This window comes from Anopheles coluzzii, chromosome 2 (assembly GCF_943734685.1).
Source record: "Anopheles coluzzii chromosome 2, AcolN3, whole genome shotgun sequence".
NCBI classification, from domain to species: Eukaryota; Metazoa; Arthropoda; class Insecta; order Diptera; family Culicidae; genus Anopheles; species Anopheles coluzzii.
The window spans coordinates 119,801,901-119,825,532 of record NC_064670.1 but is presented as its reverse complement, the minus strand read 5'-3'; the positions used below and the strand labels follow the sequence as shown (position 1 = coordinate 119,825,532).

At 44.7% G+C, this 23,632-nt stretch overlaps 1 protein-coding gene across 9 annotated transcripts in view; it reads right to left on the bottom strand.

Moving 5' to 3' along the window:
• LOC120950193 (uncharacterized) overlaps positions 1-23,632 on the bottom strand; it is a 183,366-nt gene that overhangs the window by 27,371 nt on the left and 132,363 nt on the right. For all 9 annotated transcript variants that reach the window (XM_040368015.2, XM_049606723.1, XM_040368019.2 and 6 more), the window contains one exon: positions 10,185-10,276. In XM_040368015.2, coding sequence (XP_040223949.2) covers positions 10,185-10,276 — 92 coding nt within the window. The remainder of the gene's footprint in view (positions 1-10,184; positions 10,277-23,632) is intronic.

The window sequence follows — 23,632 nt, the reverse complement described above, 5'->3', positions numbered from 1 at the left end:
GGCGATAAAAGTGGAAGCTCGTCCCTGTTAGATGAGCAAGTGCCGTCCCTTCCGTTTGCCGTCGTGTGTGAGTAATAAGGGACTAGTAAAGTGAAGTTCATAAATTTTGCATCGGCCCCGTTTGGGGTCAATTATGAGCGAGGTGAGCGATAAATTATTACCGAAACAATGAATCGTGTTCATTAAACGTTCATTATTACACACTCACACACACACACACACTCATTTTGGTTGCGAGTGCTGAAGTTCATCGGTTAAGCATTTAATGCTTTGTGTGCGAAGCGTTCTATGTAAAGATTGTATGGCCTTCCGATCTAAACAATGAAGAGTATCCTCGATGGAGGCCTCGAATGTGATTTGAAATATTTATTAAAATAGTTTTATAGTTTATTTTTTTGTCTCCAACATTTTATGGTTGATTGTTGTTGTCAAATGGTAAAAATAGCCATTATGAAGTGTTATTTTCAAAATAAGTGGCATTTTTCTTGCTCATTGCATACCTTTAGGCGTCTAGTAATGTAATCAAATATCAAACATCATTTTTCAATACAAAATCAATACCTGTCTTTCTTATTCAGATACATGTAATCTCATAAACAAAATGAATAATACTTAACAGTTGTAATTGTCATAATCGACTACAAGAGCATCAAAGACTGGAGGAACAAATTAACCCCATACATAACTACAATCCAATTTACACGATCACCTTTTCCAGTTTGTAAAGCAAATTGTAATCCCTTTTTCATGAGCACATTCCAAACGGAAAGATTCTCATTCTTTGCTCGTTCATTCCGACCCGTAGCCCAACGACAGCTTTCTCGGAGAATCCCCTGCTAACAGTCCCGAAGGGCGACAGCAATTATGACCACCACCACCACCCGGCCAGCAAGAAAACGCTCCTCTACTCCCATCGTCTATTTTCACATCTAATCCCACTAATCTTGTTCTTGCCCGAAGTGCCAACCGCTTTCTCAAAGACACTGGCAAATGGCCTTGCTTTATCCGGCTCTCGTGTCCATCATATGGAGCCAGCGTGTATGTCCCGATTCTACACAACCTTTGATATTCGTGTCCCTTTGGCCCATCCCCACCCTCCCCCACGAGGTAGAATGTGAAATTTATTTTAATGTGCCACTATATTTATATCCATTTTCCTAGATTATTTTTCGCTTCCGTCCGCCGGTGGCTCGCTTCACCAAGCCCATGACAACCCATGGCCTTGATGACAGGACAAATGAATCCGTCCCGAACATTACCATCATGGTGCACGGTACGATAGGCGCCGGGGCCAAGCAGAAGCCGATAGCTGAACGTCGCTGCTGCTGCTGCTGCTGTCTCAGCATATCCCGCCAGCAATCAAACCGTTTACCGAGACCCGAACGAAGCAAATAAAGCACCTCACGTCGTCCATAAAAATCGGCCCATTCCGCCTCGGTCTTTGAGGCCGGCACGGTCTTGGACCGTTCGAATAGTGACCCACACAAGCCGCCCAATGGGTGAAAGCGCCCCATGTGCTACCGGGAGGTCAGATACTCGTGCAGGGAGCGGTAAAAGAAACACACGTTGCTCCCTCACGCCCGATGCCAAGCTTGTCACACACATACAAACGAACCGGGCGGTAAGGCAAGTGAAACAACGAGCTGGCAATAAATTAAGACATAATTCACCTCACTCGAACTAAGAATGCTGCTGGGCCTGTTGGGACATTTTTGTGTGTGTTTGTGTGTGTTTTTTTTCTTCGCTCCTTCATTCTTTTCTTTTCCATTTCGCTTGGCTCGAGAACTCGCGCGCAACAACAAGCGAGGGCTAGCTAAAATTGCAAATAAATGTCCATTCTAAACGTGTGGAGCAAAATACAATCGGTGTGTGCGTGTTTATGTGTACGTGTGTACGTGTGTATGTGTGTGTCAGATAAGAATGCTTTTTGGGGAGACCGGAAAATGAGAACGAACCGTAGCAAAAGCGGAAACTGAATCTTAAGGAAAAACACTCAACCAAAAGAAAGAGAAAAATCCAAAAAGTCCCATATTTCATTCGAATGTTTACGGAGCTCAACCAAAAATCACTTAATGTACGCTTCAAAACACCCCGGAACGTGTCTTGGAATCAAGACCGCCACTTGTCCAGAAAGGATAGCATAGCACTATGAAGTGCACTTGCCATTGCCGAGCGAGCGAGAAGTGATACCAGAAAAAAAACTAGAAGTTTGCACCACAGAAAAGCAGGAAGATAAAATTAACCGTTCCGTTTTGTTTGGTACAAATTTATGGAGAGCTGCTTCTGTTCGCTACCCCACTAGCGAGTGTGTTTGGGGGAGCTTTCTTGGTTGTGGCCCTTCCAAATGCTAGGAGAAGACAGCGGGTCAAAAGCATGAGCATGTGTCCAGTTGCTACTTTTTTCCCCTCCTGAAGAGCTTTTTAGACGTCTGGATGGCGTTGCATCGTCAAGAAATTCGTACACATTCATTGCCTTTTATCTGATCGGACACGCGGCAGCCATTCAGCCTGTGCCTGTGCCGTTCCTCAACAGAACGTTCCGTACGTTCTCTATCTCGTTCCTCATCTCTCTAGCAGCAGCGGCGAGCGGCAAGCTCCTTTGTTTGAGTTGGCTAAAATTCACGCAAACCTCGATGAAACAAACTATCCATTCTGGTAGCTGGAGGTTTGCGCTTTCCTTTTTTTTTTTTTTCTTTTACACCACTTGCCAATAGCGAAGCGCTTTGGCTCGTGTGCACTATATTATTTACGTTTGAAAATGGGAGAAAACGAACTTTCCCCTTACCGAACTTGAACTCGTTTTAAAAAATTGGATGCTTTACTTCTTTCTTTTTTGGAAAGCTAAACAAAACGACATTCCAAGGCACCGATCAAACGGGTGGTTTGCCTTAGCAACAAGAGCACAGCAAATTCCACAACTGCGAGAAACTGCAAATTCAACAGCATCAAACGAAAAACTTTAACAAGCCACAGAGAAAAACAGGTGGACAGGGGAGTTTAGTATGGGTATGGGCCGAAAGTGTTCCAAAGCTGATATGTGTGAGTGTTGTGCGAGAGCACGGCCAAAACAGAAATACTATCATAAACAGTACGTGGTCATTCAATTTTCCACTTCATACCCTTTCGCAACGGGTGCCACTTCCGGTGACCGGTAAGCGAGCCACACAAAAGAAGAAGGTGTATTGGAAATAAAAGTATGTTTAGCCACGAAAACCTCTTACGAAACTGGCTAAACATACACACACACTCATATATACTATTCTGCTTTTTTCATACACTTTTTCCCATCTAAACACACCCATTCCTTCCTTTTCCATCCATTTTAGTATTTTTCTTTTGCTTTTTTGTTGTTGGAAACTCCTTCCCTCCCCCCATCGGTTTACCTTTTTGATATGAGGAATGGATTTTCTCTTTCAACATTAGCTTCCCGGTTTTATGCCTCCAGTCTTGGCGGGGGGGGGGGGGGGGGAACTGTATGCGTTTTGTTTGTGTTGCTGCCTGCTGCTGCCGCCCAACGCTCCACGCCAGCCAGCCTGCTGCTGCCCGTTGCACATATTTTACCGAATTTTATGCCCAAAAGTGAATGGGTAGGAAAGGAAAAAGATGGGCAGGGACCCACGGGCAGGGACAGGCAGCAAAAAAAACCATTTCAATTTCGTGTATTTTTACGATCAAATTAGAATAACTTAATTCGGAACTAAACTTTCACGTTCCGTTTGCCATACGACGTCGGAAACGTCGGAACAGAAGAGCAAAAGAAAGAGGAGCGAAAAAGGAAATGAACCACGCGACCTATACTCCTTTTTTCGCTTTTAGGCAAATGTGTTTCTTTTTTATGTGGTCATGCACACATACACACACACACACACACACACACACACACACACACACACACACACACACACACACATTCACATCCCTTCGGCCCAAATGTGGAGGCGCATGGTTGATTACCTTATCTTGTTTCATCTTTCTTTCCGGCGTTTCCGTTTGCGGTTCGGCCTTTCGCGCTTACTACTCGTTCATGCACTACTCACAAGAGGTAAAAGATCTCCATCAAAACCGCGGTATGTGTGTGTGAGTGTGCTCACCATCGCATCGGCACCGAACGTCAAAAATTGGACATTCAGTGTAGGCCGTTGCTAGCCCAGACGTTAAAGTTCATTTGCATTCGATTCGCGTCATTGGAGGTGTATCTCGCGAGTTGCGAGTCATCAACCGCTTTTCCCACAAGGAAAACTCCCCGGAAGGTATGTGTATATGCGTGCGTGTTTGCCACGGTGAATTTTACGACATTCCTATATATATTGAACTTGAACGAGATGGAACGAGCGAGAGGGAAAACAGCCTGAACTGCACACCATCGGAGCAGTAGTAACATTAACTACCACACATGGATTCGCAGTTGCATTCCCTTCACCGTGCTGATGCTTTCGGCGTGTCGAGTATCGAAAAACGATAAGGGTTGGTTGGCGTGCCGATTGGTACAGTCGTTGTCAAAAATATTACCCCGTTGGATATATTTAGAGAAAAATTAAACATAAAAAGTCAACTGAAGTATTACTCGATAACATAAACCAAGTTTTTATGGAATTAACTCTGTTTACGGCTCTAATTGGAATTTCTCAATTAAAGATTAAAAATAAATTTGTTTGTAAGACACCTTATTGCTCAATACTACTACTGTTGTGAGCAGAAGTGTGCCATGGTTCTGTTCATACAACTGTTCCAACCAGTGCTCTATTTGCCCCAGCAGTACACTTTAGCGGATGTAAGTCAGCTGCAGGCAACGTAGGATGGCACAAAGTACACTCACACACACACACACACACTTGATGCCACAGCACCAAAGAAACATCACCTCTCTTCGGGGACCGATGATGAATATGATATCATTGACTGTAACATGTGCACTTGCCGCTAATACGATGACGCCAACGACACCCGGCGTAGCAGGTTCATTTCGTTGAGTGAAGCCACTGTTATGCCTGTGTACGGCGGTACTCGAGTCGCGTGCAAAAGTGCGCTCGTAAACTTATGCGCTTTGGTAGCGATGCGGCTGCTTATCGTGATGAAATGGCTCGAGCTTCTCTAATTGGACTCGAGAAGCCGGTCGAGCAAGATGCCACTGGTTGTGGAAATGAGTTTATAAAAGGTTGAGCATTTTAGGGAGAGTTTTGTCATCCGCTGTACTTCTACATGCCAGCTATGGCAATCTCGTCTCCAGGACAAGCTCAACTCCATCCCATCCCTTTTTTGTCTAACAGGAACCAGCGAGCCCGTTTATTACCACATAACATTCTAAACATATGGTTTGTCCACTTTGAGCATGCCGTTTTTTTGCTGAACACCGTTTTGGAGAGTAGGTAAAAACGGACTAGGATTTTAGTTGGATCAACTGTCCCAACGCGAATGAAGCGATTGGGGTTGACTCCAGCAAACAACGAACGCCTTCCGAACCCTTTGTGCTCGGAACCACTGCTCACCATACAGACATGGTTTGGTTAGATGAGATTATCTACCTTTTTTATCCTTCCCCACGTTCTTTCGGGTCATTCTTTTTTTCTCACACCTCTTCAAAGCAGATAAGCTGGAAGCCTTTCACTGATAGCAGCGTGGAGAACCGAAACAAAAAACTGACCCAAAACCCCTCACACTCCGGTGAACGACCAACTGTCATTAAAATCACATTCCTATTGCTCAACTGGTGTCTCGTAAGTGCCTTCAAGTGTGAAATTAACTGTACCGGTGGTACTTTCCAACTGGTATGCTACTCTGTTTTCACTCACGTCGTTAAAACACAGCAGCAGTGTGTGCAAAGATGAGCGGAAATGTCACGTTGTTGCCCGCCGGTATTGTTATTTATGGTGAGTAAATTTTAATTAGCAAAGATGTTTAGTAACACGACTGTCCGGTAGAAAGTTAATACGTTGTCTCTTCAAAATGGAGGCATCGTGGATGGTGATGTCGTCAAGCAATGAGTGTAAAATTATGTTTATAACCATACGGATTTCCTTTCAAAAATGGCCCTCTATCAATGAGCACAAACAAATGTAATAAAGGAAACCTTTGCTTAAATTTTCTTGATATAAGATACACCAAAATCTAGTACAGTCATTGCTTTCGGATCATTGTACTAAAGAGAAACCAAATTTGTTGTATTATTTTCCTTGCTTCCACTTGTTAAACGCCTAAATCTATGCAAACAGTCAAACATTTGTCTTACTAATAAGAAATCAAAGAGAAAAGGCGATAGAGACATTGTTTTGCATAACTTTAGGCGCTTTTTATTTCAACGATACATGCAGAGGCTCTCCTGAGCACGTTGCAAAACATTGACTTGTTATACGAACCTTGATAGTACAACTTTTGATCGGCGATTATAACGCTTTAAATCGGATCATCAACTTCGTCAGTTTCCAATCGACAACGTTGTAAGCATAGCTCGAACTAAGCCTATGCCCATAGACTGGTATACCACTCTGAAGGTCATACCTTCTAGAAGAGGTAAACTCTTGGCTTAACGCCATCCCGACAAAGGGGATTTGCGTACCCCTTTCACATATCCGTTCCCCCCAGTGGACTGTGTTTATCGTTTGGCTTTTGGTTTCAACCGTAAAATTCGACTTTTTTTTTGGCGCTCTTACCGAGAAACAGTATCGATGAATCTTCGACAACAGCAAACCAGCGGAAAGCGAATAACTTTCCCCGAGCGGGCAAACAACAGTGGTCGAGAGTTATGGGTGACTTTCGCCTAGCCCCCGGAAGCTGGGCACACATTTTTCAACGACTCACCGTACCGAGTGCGCTCCGAAACCGTTGTCCACCGAACTGTTGCACGAGTAAGCACGAGCCGTTGCTCCGGCCGCAGGGATAAAGGCTTACGAAAAATCATATGCACCGATGCAAACAGTGTACACAGACTGCACATCGTCTTAGGAGGATCGAATCGCATACACACACACACACAGCACGACTGGCTGTGGTTTATTGTAGCGTTACGCTAGGAGGCAGTTTTGTTTTTCTCGCTCCGTCTCCCGATAGTCTCTAGACTCGTGGGAAAGGCAAAATATTTATAGTCACCCCTTCTTCCCTAGCAGAGAGAAGTGTGCTGTCTGCATCGCGGTTTGCTCTGGGTTGACCCTGGACCATGGAATCCAACTTCTGTCGATTCTGTCGAGTGATTTTCTATTGTTGCCCGCGTCCCAAAGGCACTAAATCGAACTGATCGTATTGGATTGTAAACTGTAGCGCCTGCCGAATGCTCTGTTTAGGGAGAGGAAAGGACTAAAGTTGTCTGTTTTATTTGTTTCTCTAGAGGGACTATTTTTTGTGGGGGTTTTTTTTCTTGAGACGGCACAAACATTGATCTTAAATGCAAGGAATGTAAAACAGAACAAAAACATTCGGTTCGGGTGACGTTTATGATGGTGTCTGGAGGATGATATTCATCGTCTTGTTGTCTTTTTCTAGATCTTCATAATGGTATCTGGAAATCCTTTTTCCTGAGTTCCCAAAATACTTTTGGGCATTTTTTGTAACAATTTGTTATATGTATAAAGAAAACAGATTGTAAGCAAATATATATTACTGGTAGGGTATTTATAATAATTTTAAAATATTTTACATTTTATAATCAAACATCATGTTTGAATCATATGATTGCTTTTTTATGTAACCTCTACAACAGTGCTATTCCGCTTCGCTTCCTCGAAACATTGCACAATAATTGTACCACCCGCCACGAAAACCCTTTCCCGATGCCTAATGAAACGCACCGCCTAAATGAGGTTATAAAATATGAATTTTATCACCACCGGGAAACCGGAAGCTCAGCGGAACCGACTACTGCCTGAAGCCCTCGAGGCATCGAGGCGCGAAATACGCACACACACACAAACAACCGAAGCACGATGGACACAAAATTAAACCACACATCATCATCCACCCCTGGGACCAAACACCGTCACCGAAAACCATCTTGGACTGGTGGTTCGCGTGCTCCCAGTTTGTTGCATAGCCGTGTGTTGGCGGCTCCGAAACTCCAACCAAGCTGTGGGGGAGCAGTGAGTGCTCCCGTCGGGCAGGTGGCAAACTATCTGGTCATTCATTGTGGCGACCCTGCCTAAGCACAGGCTCGTTACTGGGCGAGGACACTTATTATTGGCAGGACACGTTCAATCCGAACCGTCCAAACACGCTGGCTACCAGCACTAGAACTGCCGGACTCGAACCCTCTGTCTCGCTCTGCTCTCTCGTCCGCTGTCGGCTAGTAATCCTTTGGCAAGAGTTTATTATTGCACGCGCGCACACATTCCTCCCGCACCAGCACGGCTCGCGCAAATAAGCTGCCACTGACCGTCCGGTCCCCCTTTTCCGGCACCTCCACCACTAGAATGGGTTTCGAATTTTGAGGTTTCGTTTATGCTTCTCGCACCTTTTTTCCTATGCCCCTTTTTTCGCCCCCTTTGGCGCACCTTCCCGTGTGAGCTCTGGGTGGGTGAGTGTATTTTCCGCCGAGCATAACATCAACAACCCTCTTCACGCAGAAAAGCGTCTCCCACTCGTACTGTTAGCGGGGCGAGGCGGTAAAGCGGAAAAAGCGGGTGATTTTCCGCCCGACCGCGAAACACCAAACGACCCCCGGAGGCTATTTACTTCCGCTCATCTATTCCTTTCCGCCCAAAGAGTTTAGAGCAAAGCACGTTACAGCCCGCTACACTAGGGGCTACAGTGTGGGTCTTCCTACCCATCACACACACACACACAAACACACGACCTGCATTCCGTGGCCACATTTGTTGTCGTCCTGTGGATGGTTTGTTGCAGGTACAGTAATGTACACAAAAAGTTGCATCAAAAATGAACTGTGTAAAATATTTATAATTAAAAATCAATTGATCAAATACATAAACTACTAACCTACAAAACATTTAAACTTACATCACATTAAATGATAACACATCAGCCATTCTTACATAAAATTCCAAATTAGCTTATTCAACAGTATTATTTGTATCGATCGAACGTGCTTGAGTTGCATTGTTAGGCTTTATGCACCCAACTGCACCCAACTGCTTTTACTTCACACTGCCAACAACATTGTACACAAAAACAGCGATGCACTGTGCTGTGTGCACCAGCTCGGAAGACGTCAGAAGTTTTACCTGCTCGTCAGCCGTTCTGCAATTTTCAACCCCATCGCATCCACCCGAGCGAGGGCAAAGGCTTGCCCTCCAGTCGGCCTGTCACTTATGCTGACGTCGTACAACGGCACAACCTTTAGCGGAATGCTAGGGATGAGCGAAGAAGTACGTGAAACACAAAACGAAGTCATTGAAGAAAAGCGGCAAATAATGCCACTTCAAATCGGAAAATTTGAACGAACGGGCTGTGAAGGGAGGAAATTTGCCAACTCGCAGGGACATACATCGAGCAAAAGCAGGATACAAAGTTAACAGTTCCACCATTGAACCGTTGCAGCAGTAAGGCGTTACGAAGCTGCCGAAAAGATGGTTGCACATTTTTGCTTAACTTGGTTCCTCGGCACACAATTTAAGGAAAATAATGCCGATCACGGCATCTCACACACCGGGAAAGGTTTTTGTAGTTTCGGTTGTTCTTTTTTTTGCTTCTTTTTTCTGCCTCAAAACGCCAAGGGCAAATGTATAATCTAATAAGAAAAAGGGAAACAGTATATAAAACAATTCAATCGAACTTATGAAACGCCTGCCGCTGTGGCCAAGCTTTATCGACCACACGTCGGCCGCACCAGCCGTACCTGCGGGCGGGAAAGTAAACACAGCTGGCAACGAACCGGGTGCAGCCAAACTTTATTACTAGCTTGCGAGGTGTGAGAGACTCCTTTTTTTTGTGTGTGAAGAGCTCAAACGTGTACTAGAGTGCGATTTTCACGCTTCAAAAAATGTTGATACAAAAATAAATCAATAAGCGCTAGCTTTTGCTGAGTCTTTATCGCTATAAAGTAATCCGGGGGAGAGTTAAGTAAACAGTTTCTCGCTCCAAAATCTGCTTGGATTACTGAAAAATAAAAACATCCGATAAAGCACAGGCTAAAACATTGCTAAACAGTCCCTTTTTAGTTCGTCGATAAGCGCTGCTATGTTGTATTAAACAGGATGCTAAAGATGGGGGGGAAACCCCCGTTTGTCTTTCACTACTAACCTCATTGGTATTCCACCGGTGTCGCTGGGTTGGGAAATGGTCTGCCCGGGGTAAACTCTCCAAATTGTCCGGAAGTTTGATCGGCTCACCATCTGAAACGGCATCACAGGCATATCGGAAGGGATGGGAAGAGAAGAAGAAGAAGAGGAAAAAAATGCTCTGATTAAGATCGCGTTCAATCGATGCAATTGCAATGCTTTGCTGGCAATTTATTGTTGTTCGGGGAAGGGTCATATTTAATTAAATTGGATCCCAGTTTCTGTGTTTTTTTTTTGGGATTGTTGCTTGCGTTTCATTATTATGTGTGCAGTTGAGTTTGTGTTTATGTGCTTAGTGTTTATAATATTTTGATTGTATATTATTTACTCAGAAAGACATGTTTTCCCCTATTCCTCTAATGACATTCCTTGAGGCGTTGCTTTAATGAATTAATATACCTGATTTGCATGATAAAATCAAATTTCCTGCCACAACCAACACCTTCGCCGATCGCATTGAATGATGTATCACTTGGGCACTGCCCACCAAACCAAGAAATGAATAGAAAATACAAATGACAGCAAAGCACACAGCACGCGTCCATGTTTAGTTTCCGCATTTGCACACCTTGCGTAAGGCTCCGTTTGCCTGCGGTCCAGTGATAATGGGGAAACGATAAAGCGAAATGTGTTTCCGGCCACCACAAGCGGCTACTAACGGTGAACCATCAGCTTTCACGCTCGTACAGCCACAATCGCTACTCGAAAGCGAAAAACCGAACCGGAGCAGTTTGCCTTCGATTTCAGCCAGCCAGCACCAACACAGCTAACACAGCTAATTCCCCCCCCCCCCCCCCCCAGCCCTCCATCCGGCGTGGCTAACGAGGCCTAATCCACGGATCGTTAACAAATTTCCTTCCGCCTGGTGGAATGTTTCCGGCCGTTCCGGCGCGCTTGTGGATGCTTTGCACCAGCAACTGCCTAAAACCCGATCGCTACCGGTCACTTTCCACGCCGAATGCCACCCCAAGATGCCTTAATCCGTTTTTATCAATAACATAATTTTATTTTGCCACTTCGTTTTCATTTCCTTGTCGGCGTGACACGTGATCCAGACGGGGGAAACAACACCTGGAAGGTGATTGATGTGGGCCGTCTCACGCGGCAATGGTTTCTGCGCGACCTATTTCGGGACCATGCGTAGTGCATGTCAACTGTGTCACTGTGTCAACACTCTGCTGTGCAAGGCGCTGCTGGAGCGTGTCGACGTTGTTGGCCACTGTTTGGACAGCGCAGGCTTCCCGCGAAGCGCTTGAGAACGAGCTTATAATTGATTATGATGTAACTCCGGCTTGCGTTGTTGTGTTTTTGCTGGGAACTGGCAGGAATTCCGGGAACGTAAAGTCACGTCACTGACACGAGCTTTCCCGGCAATGCTGACGGATATCTATGCAAATGAGCGGAAATTTAACGTCAACTTAAGTCAATGCTTTTTTTAGGGTTCAAAAAGGGCTGTTACGTTAGGCGTTTTTAAGAACCTGAACAAAGGATACAGCTTTGTGTGCTAGTTAGCTACGAGGATGAGACTTTGATTTGAACAATGTTGTCTAGTATGTGGAATTATACAATATAGCATTATTTTGAAGTATCTCTGTCTATAGTTTAAAGGATCTCTTTAAAATAATTATACTATCTTGAGAAGTAACTTGAACTCCACATTGCATCTCTCTATCGGATGAACGTCCTCCAGGTCCTTCCGCTCCAAGAATCGTAATTGAAAGGATCAATTTCACTGTCTTTTCCAGCACGTGCCAAGACCTGCAGCAAACTCTGCCCGGAAACTAGCAATCAGCCCCAAGTACTGAAGCTGTTCATTCCCTTTCCCAACCCAACCGCAAAGGGCGCTCGCCCCAGTCAATCGACCGACAATCACAAACAGTTGTAGTTGGATGCTGTAATTGTTGTGACAGACGCCCTGGCAAACGGTAAAACTTTGTCGTCGTCGGGTTGCTGTGGAGTTAACTCTTTTGCTTCCCCTCCAGCGTTGGAAACCGTCGGACTGGAGAAGCTGCTGGTCGTGAAACTTCTCGCCAACGTACCTTCAAGAATACAAAATGTAACGATTGCCGTTTTGGAGCGAGGCGACAACAACTCACACGAAAAAAAAACCAGCTTGATCGTGCTCCGTTTTTTAGTTAAATGAGCTCAATTTAAACGACCACTTGAAAGTTCCTAGAAAATCTGGTAGCAGGAAGAGGAAGAAGAAAAAAAACCGTTGTTGTAAAAACTTTTCGACCGCGAAAGCGGAAAACTTCCGAAACCCCTCGACAGCCGCCGACAACGGTTCCGGAGTGTGACCAGTTTAAACTCGCGTTTACAAAGACGTCGTACAAGACACTCCTCAACCCATTCCGTCCCACCTGTACCGTGTTACCTCGCTGCATCTTACTTTTTACACCACAACCCTCCCCCACACATACAATCCCACCGGACACATTTCATCCGATTGGCCGCCGAACGCCAAAGCGCAAAGCGAAAGATGACAAATTGATGGTCCCACCGAGAGAGTCACACCAGCCGAGGGCAATATGCCACCCGTCGTTGGCCCCTGCACTTTCCCAACCCGGTGCAGAGGGTGGACATACATTTTTAATGCATTCGCCAACGGTTGGAATCGGTACATTATGTTCGGTGTAGTTTTGTGAGGTTGCGAACTTCTGTCAGCGCTGGGAGTTTGCTTGGCTGGCGGCCGGAAGGGGCAGAAGTTGAAGCATTTTATTTCTATAGAACATTTTCTTACAACTTCTAATCCGAGGAAAGGGTGATCCCGTGTAAACTCAACAGGAGCGTTTTCTTGTTCTTATTCCACCAGAGCTCGCTGTCTTTTAATCTTCCGTTTGGCCATCTGGTGGCTCATCTACAGGATGTCGTAGAATTCTTCAGGTTTTGCCTTTTCTTTCGCTTCAGGCGTCCAGAATGTCAATGAAGTTTGAGATTCCCGCTAAACCTTTCTTTACTTTGTCCTTCCAAAGAGCTTTCCCCATACAGTACAACAGGCTTTTTTGTTTCACAAAAGAAAAGTTCAAATAACCACCAAAACAAAACATTACAAATTAGCCGGAAAAACTTATTATTATTTCATAATGACCCCACGCCAGCCAAACGACACCACCGCCACCACTCGGAGTGTTGATTTTTCGCGTGCTATTTTCCGCTGTTCTGTGTAAAATTTTCTTTCCACACTTTGGACAGTGTGAGGTTTTTATTTTATTTCACCAGCTCCTTTCACAGGGATTTCCTTGGTGTGAAAACTTAACTCAAACCACCTCGCTCTTGTTTTTTTTTGCACCACCAAACGGCTACCGTATCCGTACCGGAGCGAATTAAAAACGACAAATGAAATGGCTTGGCCCGCTTATTAGCCAGCAGAGCATGTTTACACAACATTAGCACCCGAAACTCGCGAACGGACCGGTCTCACGGGCCGTGCGCTGGTCGATGGGGAGATAGTCCACCATCAACACCACCACCGTCGGGTTTGGAAGAACAGTTTAGTTTAGGCGTGAAATATGGCGGCTACTTTCGGTCACGAAACGAGCAGAAACCAGCACCTGGATGTTGGTCACTTTTTTGTAGTCCTTTTTTACAAGTATGTATGTAACGTAGGCTACACTTTGAACAGCAAATAGCGCATGATTATGATTGTTCGAATTGAGTCCGCTTCTCGCAGACGTCCTTTTTGAGTTTGATTTCTCACATTTTTAAATTATAATTGTTCAATTTAAATCTAAAACAAACAGATACTCTTTAATTTTACACGTAAACAGTCATTAGTCAGACGCTTCCCTACAAAGCTGTCCACTCATTAGCATCGCCACCCGTCCACAAAACGGTATTTATCGTGCCGAATTAAGCACGCGGTATATTTTCTTATTACACACAAGCCTCCAGATCAACGCTCGGCGAATCTCTCCCACCGGGAAGCCACGACGCCACGTGTTCCTTTCCAGCAGTATGGCCAACAAGTCCGTTCACATATGTCGTCGCGTTACCGTACATGCACATACACGTACGATTCTGGCAAATTCTCTTTGGCGACAAGTGCAGCACCAGCAACAAAAAATCCCTCCACCCGGTGCTACACAACACTTGCATCCGGACGCCCGGTACCCCGGTCCGGAAATATAAATTCCACCCACTCTGTGGCTTACGGAGTGCCACCACATGGTTTAAAAACGTCCACTTGGAGGCGGCATTCGCGCTCGGCAAAAGGACGAATGCTAGAACTTTGCTTTAGCCCAGCACGCGCGGCAACGTACGGGAGGACATCTTTGGCGAAATTCTCCAGCCCAGGGCAACAGTAGGACAATGCTTCTATTTAGCTTTATTGTGCAGGAGAATAGCTCTTTTTTGTGTGTGTCTGTAAGTGCAAAAAACTTCCTCTTACGTCCAACCGTTACGTGCGAACAAAACGCTTTAATGTCGTAAGGGAAGTGGCTGTGCTATGTTGTGTCGCGCACAATTTGTATGGCGACATGCACCTTCGAATCAAACATGGAACTAGCATATGTTGTAGATTCAAACCGTTGGTATGGCCCACGAATCGTATGTACGAGTGTGCCGATTGCTTGGTTTCGCTAAGCACAAATTCATTGGAATGTACAATTGCAGTGGTGGTAGTAGTGGAACGCTTTATGTGCAACACTTTAACGTTGACGATGCGTTTCTGGCATTCGAGTTATTTTAGGCGTTTAATTGCTTCTCATACCAAAAAATATTTTGTAGTTTTGGAACCTTTTTTGAAAACCCTGATTTTATCGTAATTTCTTATGCCTTTCACTACACTTTATGAATCTTTATTAAAGTCCATTAAGACCTCCAAAAAGCATCAAGAAACTTCAAGATTGTCAACAACCAGTACCTGAAGTTTCAATTTATCCTTTAACAACCTTGCTTTACATTGCACCGAACGGCATCCTCCATTGTGGGGAAGCAAACTGTGCATTCAAGTTGCACTAAAAAAGGCCTCGAGGCTCCAATCGAGCACCCACTGCAAGGACTTTTGCAGAAATGTCGCACGGAATAAGGGACGACCCCTGGCACGTTATACATTTTCTCGCGTGGTGCTGGTGGTAGAGCACATTGTCCAAACCAAACCGAACACACACACACTGTTTCCGCGCATGGTGTCAGTATTAGCGGGAATTTGTAGATTGGATTCGGAACCCATTCGTTTACCCATGGGGGGTGGCGGTTCAAAATGGCGGTACGCCGAAACCATGTAACCGTACACAACCGGTTAAGACAAGGCTGCTAAACCTAAAAGGGTTTATACGAGGCAAAGCACATGGAGGTCAGAATTTACTATTTCTAATTCCCATAATCGTAAAATATACACACTTGAGCGGAATAAATAATAGGCGATCGGGCGAGGCGAGGTTGTATGGGGTATGGGGCCTGAGCGACAGAGTTTATCCTGTCCGCGAGCCTACCGAACTAACAAATCGCCGTTTCGAAATCAAACGCGAGCTCGTTTCATGTGTGTGTGTGTGTCGGCTGAGGCTTTCTTTAGCCGAGAGTGTCCATGAAGAGAAATTATTATTCGATCCATTCTTCGACCTTGCTTGGGCGGCTGGGTTGGCTGGGACGCCAAGACGCTGCACAATTCGTATCCGAAACCGAGTGAGATACTTCCACTGTGTGCGTGGACGTGCAATGTATCGCTGGCGACACGGATGGCATTAGACTTGTAAATCTCTCACGCGCCGCTACGAAAAGTCGTCGATTTACAGGCTTTACTATTATTTTGCTTTTTCATTTTCACCCCCTTGTCGGCCCTCCCGTGTCGCCTGCATTACAAAACGCCCCAAATTGGTCGAAAGGACGAGCTAGTTTTCTTTGGACGAGCACAGTAAATTAGCTCTCCAATGGTCCCAAGTTCCATTGCTTATTGCCTTACAGAGGAACGACAAGCAGAGTAGGCCTAAATACATCTGAAAGACTACAATGAATTCTAAATTGAAGCCAGTTTGTACACACTCACACCAAAAACAGCCCTCATTCGCAATTCGGTACGCTCTCGCTCTCTCGGTATTCTCCAGGCAAAAGGCATGAAGATTGATTGAAAAATCCTGTCACCACCGGCTTCACTCCCAGATGGCAGCTGTTCTGAACAGAGCCCCACACACCCTCAAGATTCTGGCAAAGTTCTGTAAAGGGTGCTCAATATGAATTCGGATGCCGTACGTGTACTTCGGGACAGCATTAACCAACAAGAATGGGTACTTTACGCTGGGATCGTGACACGATTGACGGATGCCTTCGCCCTTAACTAGTTCCGGATAAAATGGAGTGTTTACTTTTGGCAAAAGCAAATAAAAGCAAACGCAACATACACACACAAACCTCCGCCTAATCTGTGAACTCATCCAGCAAATGGATGCTTGAACGCTGCGCGAATAAAAACAAACCCCGTGGCCCCGGACCCTGATGATTTGGCACGGCATTCAAATCGTCCGTTCGCGACCGTATGGTGACGGTAGTTGTACTGGTAACTGCCAGTGCCTATAAAATTAGCTACTGATACTGGCTGGCTCCTTCCTGCCCACCCTCAGCCTCACTGATATTATCCACTGCTCGCACATGCATTACCCTGATGAAATGAGTTTGCCCCCGAAAAACCAGCCACGAGCAGCTCTGCTTTCCCCGAAGTCGGCGCAAAAGTTTTGAGTTATTTCTAGTACATGAAAACGAGCTATGAAATGGAATTTTACGGCGCTGTGTATGTCTGCTCCTTTACCCCACTTCCCACTAAACCCCTGGGTGGGGAATGTTTGCCACCACAATTAGCGGCTTTTTATTGACAAGCGCGAGCCATTTTACTGCTAGACGCTTTCGGATCGGACCGGCTACCACGCGGGGAAAGGCAAGCGTGAGGTTTGTTCCACGCCCTTCACCCAGCGCCCCAGAAGAATCACCGAGGTCACCATATCGCCCGACTTGCCATTTATTATGACCACATTTTGCATTATGACCCGCGGATATGACGCGGGCGTTTATGGAAGCGTTTAAAACTTATGCTTACCGTGCGGGAGGGAGCGGCAGGGAGCAGCCGTTGGACAAGAGAAAACAGATAAATGAAGAATAAAATGAAAATGGTACAACATGAACAGTAAACATGATCGTAAAACACAAACCGGTTTGGCACAAACGTGCGATGGAATGGGCGGGGCTGATTGTGCGCCACTGTTCGGGTTTATATGCGCGTGTTTTTTCCTGCCGGATTAGAACAGTCGCGTACTAGGTTTGCTTTTCCTTTTTTATGACTGTTGCTTTGCTTTTTATTAAGCATTTTTAATATTCTCAACTGCTTTTGTTTGTTTTGGAGACTCTTTCTGTTTGTTACAGATGTTGTTTATTGTGCAATTGACTTTTATCATTTCGATAGTTGGTATTTTGCTTAGTATTTATACTTTTTTTTTCTTTTTGTCCTATTTTTACGTTTTTTTACGATTTTTACGTACGTTATTTACGTTTTGATTATTATTTCTCCAATTTGATGAATTTTTAAACTACTTTTCAGTCCATGTTTTATCATTTGTTACTTTTATATTATTATTTTTCGATTTTTTGTATGTGTAGGTGTATAATAAATCTCCTAAAGCCATTTTTGAGTACCGAAACAATATCACACACTCATTCAATACCATTCAACAAGTAAAAAGCTGCAAGTTGAATGAACGATTGCTAACCAAAACCAACAAACAGTTGTAAACTCATTGCTTTCCTAAATCCATAAAAAACGAACAAAACGACAACCAAACAAGAAAACAAAACGGAAGCGGAAATCTCATTCTCGGAATCTAACGCGTGCAGCGCCCCAACTCCTCTAGCTCTAATCGCTAACTGGGTACACGAAAAACGTGTTAAAAACTAATAAGACACATTTAATTCAACCACACGCCAGCGAATGGGACGAACGAATCGAAGAGAGCACACCCACACGCTCCCGCAACGTGCACAGTCAGTGTGTGCAGAGATTAATGGCTTTCGATTGCGAACTTTTACGACTTGATTCTAATTTTATTGCCCAAAATTATGGCCGCTTCAGCCGCTTCAGCTCCCCCGTTTTTCCGGCATAGGTCACAAACTTTCCAGGAACAAACCGACAAACCCGGGTGCCGCCTATGTAGTAGATCATCAGTGTAAACATAAATATGCTTTCGGTTTTTGGGGTTTTTTTTGTTGCAGGCCAAGCAATAACAAATCATCTCCGGTCTAATGTACTTTCTACCGAGCGTTTGATTTGCTGGGTGCCAAAAGTGTGTCATGGAATGGGTTTTTGTTGCTGTCTACTTTTCCCTTCCCTTTTCCTAAATTGATACTGAAGCCGAAAGAGGGGAAAATCCCTCACTTCAACATCATTGACACTCACTCGTAGCAAAGGGGTCGATTCCTCACCTGAATGCCGTTTAATTCTGCACCAAGTACATAAAAAGAAGCCACAGAGGATAAAACGGGGCTTATTAACCCAAAATGACAGCTAGCGAAACCCGACAAATCGGAAAATCGTGACCGGTAGCATTAAATTTATTAATTTCCCTATCCCTGTTGCAATGTGTCTTCCACCACCACCCACCCATGTACTGACCAAAAATTATGCCAATCTGTTTATCTCTCCCCCATCACTCACTCCTTCTCTCTCTCTCTCTCTCTCTGACTGGCCGTCATAATGATTGGACGAACTTGTGCCTTCCTTCCCAGTGCGTTCGGTTGGATGGTTTGTGGCAGTTTGTCAAACCAATGGCGTCATTAGACCATTTCGTCGCAGCAACCATTTGCCGTGCACGGTTTCGGTGGTGGTACCCGTAGTATCTCTCGCGGTCACTTCCCTCCTCCCCTCCCACCAAAGACCCATATCACCGGGTGACGATCGATCCTCAATGCCGTGAGAGTGCGTGAGCGGGTCATAATTTTTACATTTATTGCCTCTTCTACGAGCAGCGCGTAAATCTCACCACACGACGAGTGATTGACTTCAGCGGGCAAAGGCGTTAAGGAGCAACGCAAATCCTTCATAATTTTCTCCTGTCTTGCCGGCATATCTGCCACACCAGTGCATGTACTTTAGCACCCTTCGCAAAGTCTTAGCCTACTACTTAAAGGCACTAAACCGTGGTGCGAACTACAGATACAGGAGAAAACGAGCCCCCGGTCAGGCAGGGAAAAAGCCATTCCTCCTCGCAAGAGCATCATTAATTAAGGTCGTTTAGAGCGAACACACAAAAAAACAACAAAACACCTCCAATAGTGCTACCGCTAGCTATCTGATTGCCCTGTCGCGAGCGAGCGACTGGACCCGCCGCGAGACAGCTGCTCGTTGTTAATGGGGAATATAAAATCGGACGACGGGTCTCCCACCCAAACTGCGGGGCCCGTCCTTCTGAGACAAAACAAGTACCGATGGGTACTACTGCCGGTGGGGAACGGTAAGGGGACGGCTTTTCATTTGGAAAATAAAACGAAACGAAAACTAAAAATGGACTCACATTCATATGAAAAAAAAAGCCAGAACCCCCTGCGAAACCCTCCCACCCGCTGTTCGGCTTGGTTCGTGCGAGTCCTGCGCCCCGCGTTAAGCACCATGGTCAACTATAACAGATTACTGTTCTGCATGTAAGAAATGCCATAATTTATAGGCGATGATTTATGCTACTCGCGGTCGTAAATCCGAGTTCCGAGCTCTCTCTCTCTCTCCTTCCCCCTTCCACCCATATGGTTGCATGGTTGCCGGTCGCAAGCAAACGGTCGCAAGAGCTCGCGTAAAATTAGGAAGCGCCTTTACGAGCGGTCTACCCTTACACGCCTTGCGTGTCCTTTCTTCCTTCCGGTGCCCCTTGCCCCTCGGGGGTATGTGAGCTGTTTATGAAAGCAAAAAGAAACCTCTGTGTACAAAAAAATAAGCAGCAAAGCCCAAAGCAGCTCGGGAGGGTCGTAAATGTGTGAGCAGTTTGTGTGTAATGAAAATAAAAACCTAGCGGAAGGTCAATTTTGTACCCACTTTTAATTGATAAGACATCGTAAAATAATTGAATTAGAGCACGAGCTGTGTGGAACGCACCGTTGAACTCTGAAGATCGATAAAGACGAGAGAACGATGAAAGTGGCTGGCGGAAAAGGTTGAAGAGCTGTGGTTTGATTATTTTTTGGTTGCCTAAGTCATTGCCACTTAAAGCACCAGAATCATTATCAAAAGGATACTAAACTATGATGAGGTAGTTTTTTCAGCTTTTTATTCTATAGCGAACCTTATACAATTGTTCAATAAAATGGATCTGAATACTTTTTTATGATAAACATTATTATTGCAATTACATAAGCCAGCAGCAACAAAATATTGATTTAAAATTGTGTTTAGACACATTTCGAAAATAACTATAAAATTGATCATACTTCAGACGAATGATACGTCACGACCTTCATCAACAATTCCTATCAACAAATCAACAATTACTAACTTTTTTTCTAAACTTATATTACGTCATAACCCAAACATTTTTTAAGTTTTTTTCTTCATTTTTTCACACTATCAACAATTCATCGAACCAAAAACAAAACATTTCCTAACATTTTTTATTGCTGCAATTCCAACATCTTCCTGTTGCATCCAGAAAGTCCCTGTCACGCGCAACCACAGACAATGTTGCCGAACGGATGTCCTTTCCTCACTGGGGGCCCGCTCGCTACACAAAACGCCGTAAAATTAGCTGTTTGCTCTTCACCCATCATTAGCAACCCATCATTAGCACCAGTGCGCGCTGTAACCAAAGGACTCTCTCTCCCTCTCCCACTTCGTGTTTCTCATTTCGTTTCGTTTTACGCCAGCCAACTGGCGTTGAAGTACTCGCCGAATTGCCCGATCGGAACGTACCCGGAAAATACATGACGCCGAATACCTTACGTGGGGACTCTACCTTTCCTTCCTTCCTTCCCACTTGAGCTGGTGGCTAATTTTCCTAACCAAACAAAGAAAACCCCACCATTGACTTTCGATCGGCAGCAGAAACGCGGTGCACCGGTGTTTGAAGCGAGGAAGAAGTATCGGGAGCAAACAACGGGTATTGGTGTGTTTCCCCATTCCCATTCCGTGCCGTTTGAGCATTTGCACTCCTGCTATTTCTACCTCTCTTTCTCTCTCACCTTCCACCCTTTCTTTCCCCCTCTCTTACACGGTTTGCAGCCCAATCTGCGGGCTTTAAAACTTGCATGCTAAAATTCTATCATAAACAATTTTAATTTGTATACATTATCATATTCAAATAAAAATGCTATTAACTTCCTTGCTTGCACCGCTCCGATACCGCTCCTCCCTTCGCTTTCGCTTTAAACACATACACTCACACACATATACACAGACAAGAGGTTCGTGATTGTGGAGTTTCTGCCTTTTTTCCTGCCTGAACTTCGCCCCAATCACACTCCCAGCGGGGTCCTTGTTGGGTGATTTTTCTCTCTCACCATCCTGACACACCCCGCAGTGAGCAAATGCTCTATCCACACACTCACAGACACATACATACGCTCAAAGCAAACAAAATACAACAAAAAAAAAACAAACGAAAACCGAAAACTAAAGAACTCAATTTTAATGATAAAAGTTGATTTTGCCGTTGCTTTGAGGAGAAGTTTTGTTTTGTAATAGTTTAAAGGTGGTTTTCTAGGTTGAATAATTCCTCTACTTCGCTCCTTGTATAGTATGTGGAGAAGGAGCGGCTTTTTATCCAAGATCTGTTCAAAACATTGTGCTGAAACTCTTTCGCTAAAAAAAACAAAAAGAGAGCTCACCAAACTGCTACAAACTAATTTGGCATAACTTTTTTTAACACAGTTGTTTCTTCCTCTTCATCCCTTTCAAACAACGGCTCTGTTTGGACGGGTGGGCAGTAACGGCGCTAGGCGGTCATAGTTTTGCACTTCCGGACTTTGTCATTTCCCATTACAAAAAACACCTCCGCTCTGCGTAAGCGACACACCGGGCCGGCGTCGAGAGCCTTTGACACGGCGTAATTGATGGTAGTTTAATGCTAATTAAGTTATCAGCAAATGCCACACCACCCTTGTGCGCTGCTCGCCAATTTTTGAAAACAAAACAAACGGTTTTTTTTTTTTATTTTCCAATTCCAAAGGGGACCGTTTGCAACTGTCGGGTGGTGTGAAAAGGTGGATTCTATTTTTTGTGTGTGTTTTGTTAATTTCCCTCGCCGGGGCTACACACTTTTTTTTACTCTTCTAATGTGTGTCACGCTTCAAGCACTGTGATCTGTGTGCAAGGACGCGCAGACAAACACACCGGCACATAAATTCAATTCCCATTCGACTTTAATTGGCTAGCTCTGCTCGGTGCTAATGATTTGATTTATTTTTATAATAAATTCAACAATTAATCCACCGATCGTTTATAACAATTTAAAGTCCGTCAATAATTTACGCAATTTGTTTATCGCACGCTCAATTGCACTGCGGAGCCCTGGAAGGGAGTAGGATGGTACAGCAAAGGAAAGAGTGAATAAAAAAAACAGTAATGGAAAATGCACCTCCCGGAACCTTTCCGCATCTCGTGTATTTGCTGTCCATCAGTACAGTTGGTGATTGTGCTTCACTCACTGCTCGCGCTTCAAACCTCCGTGCACTTATTATTCCGCTCACGATCAATCACGGACGAAGCGCGGCTGAACAGGAAGTCCATTAACACACATTTACCCCAGTGCACTTTGTTAATTGAATATTTTTAGGATGAATACTTTAATTTAACGTACACACGGTGTGTCGTCTGGATACGTTTATTCTCTCTCTCGCTCTATCTCTTCCTGAGCATTGTTGCATCTCCCGGTGCAGGATGCATTTGTTGCCCGCTGGTAGGGCGGGAGAAAATTGGCTCCGTTTTCACTGAAATGGGCATTATTTAATATCAGTTGTTTCGATGTTTCCCCTTTTTATTCATCACGTTTTTTTTTTTAAATCCACATCTTTTTCCCCCCTCTATCCTCATCTTTGTTTGCAGAAATACTTTTTTGTGTGTTTTGCTTTTGCTTCCACACCATCTATCTCGCACCATTTCAACGCGAGCTATTATTTTCCTGTTGGCAGCTTCAGCCTTTTTGCACAAGGACAAACTCGCGGGTGGCGCGATTTATACTGGCCGTGTGTGTGTGTACGTGTCGCGCGCCCGCCTGCATATTAATGCTACTTTAATATGAAATTATACGAACCGTATCATTTACTTTAATTACAGAATAATTAAATTGTGGCCCCCCCTCCTCGAAATGCTGCTTATTACTCGCGCCTGACAGCACGCGTTAAGCTTTTCGCGTCGCACGGCTGAGCGTGTCTGTGTGTTCGTGGCACATACGGTTTCGTTTTACCGGACGGAACCGGCAGTCGATGGAACGCATCCAGCATCCAGCAACGGTT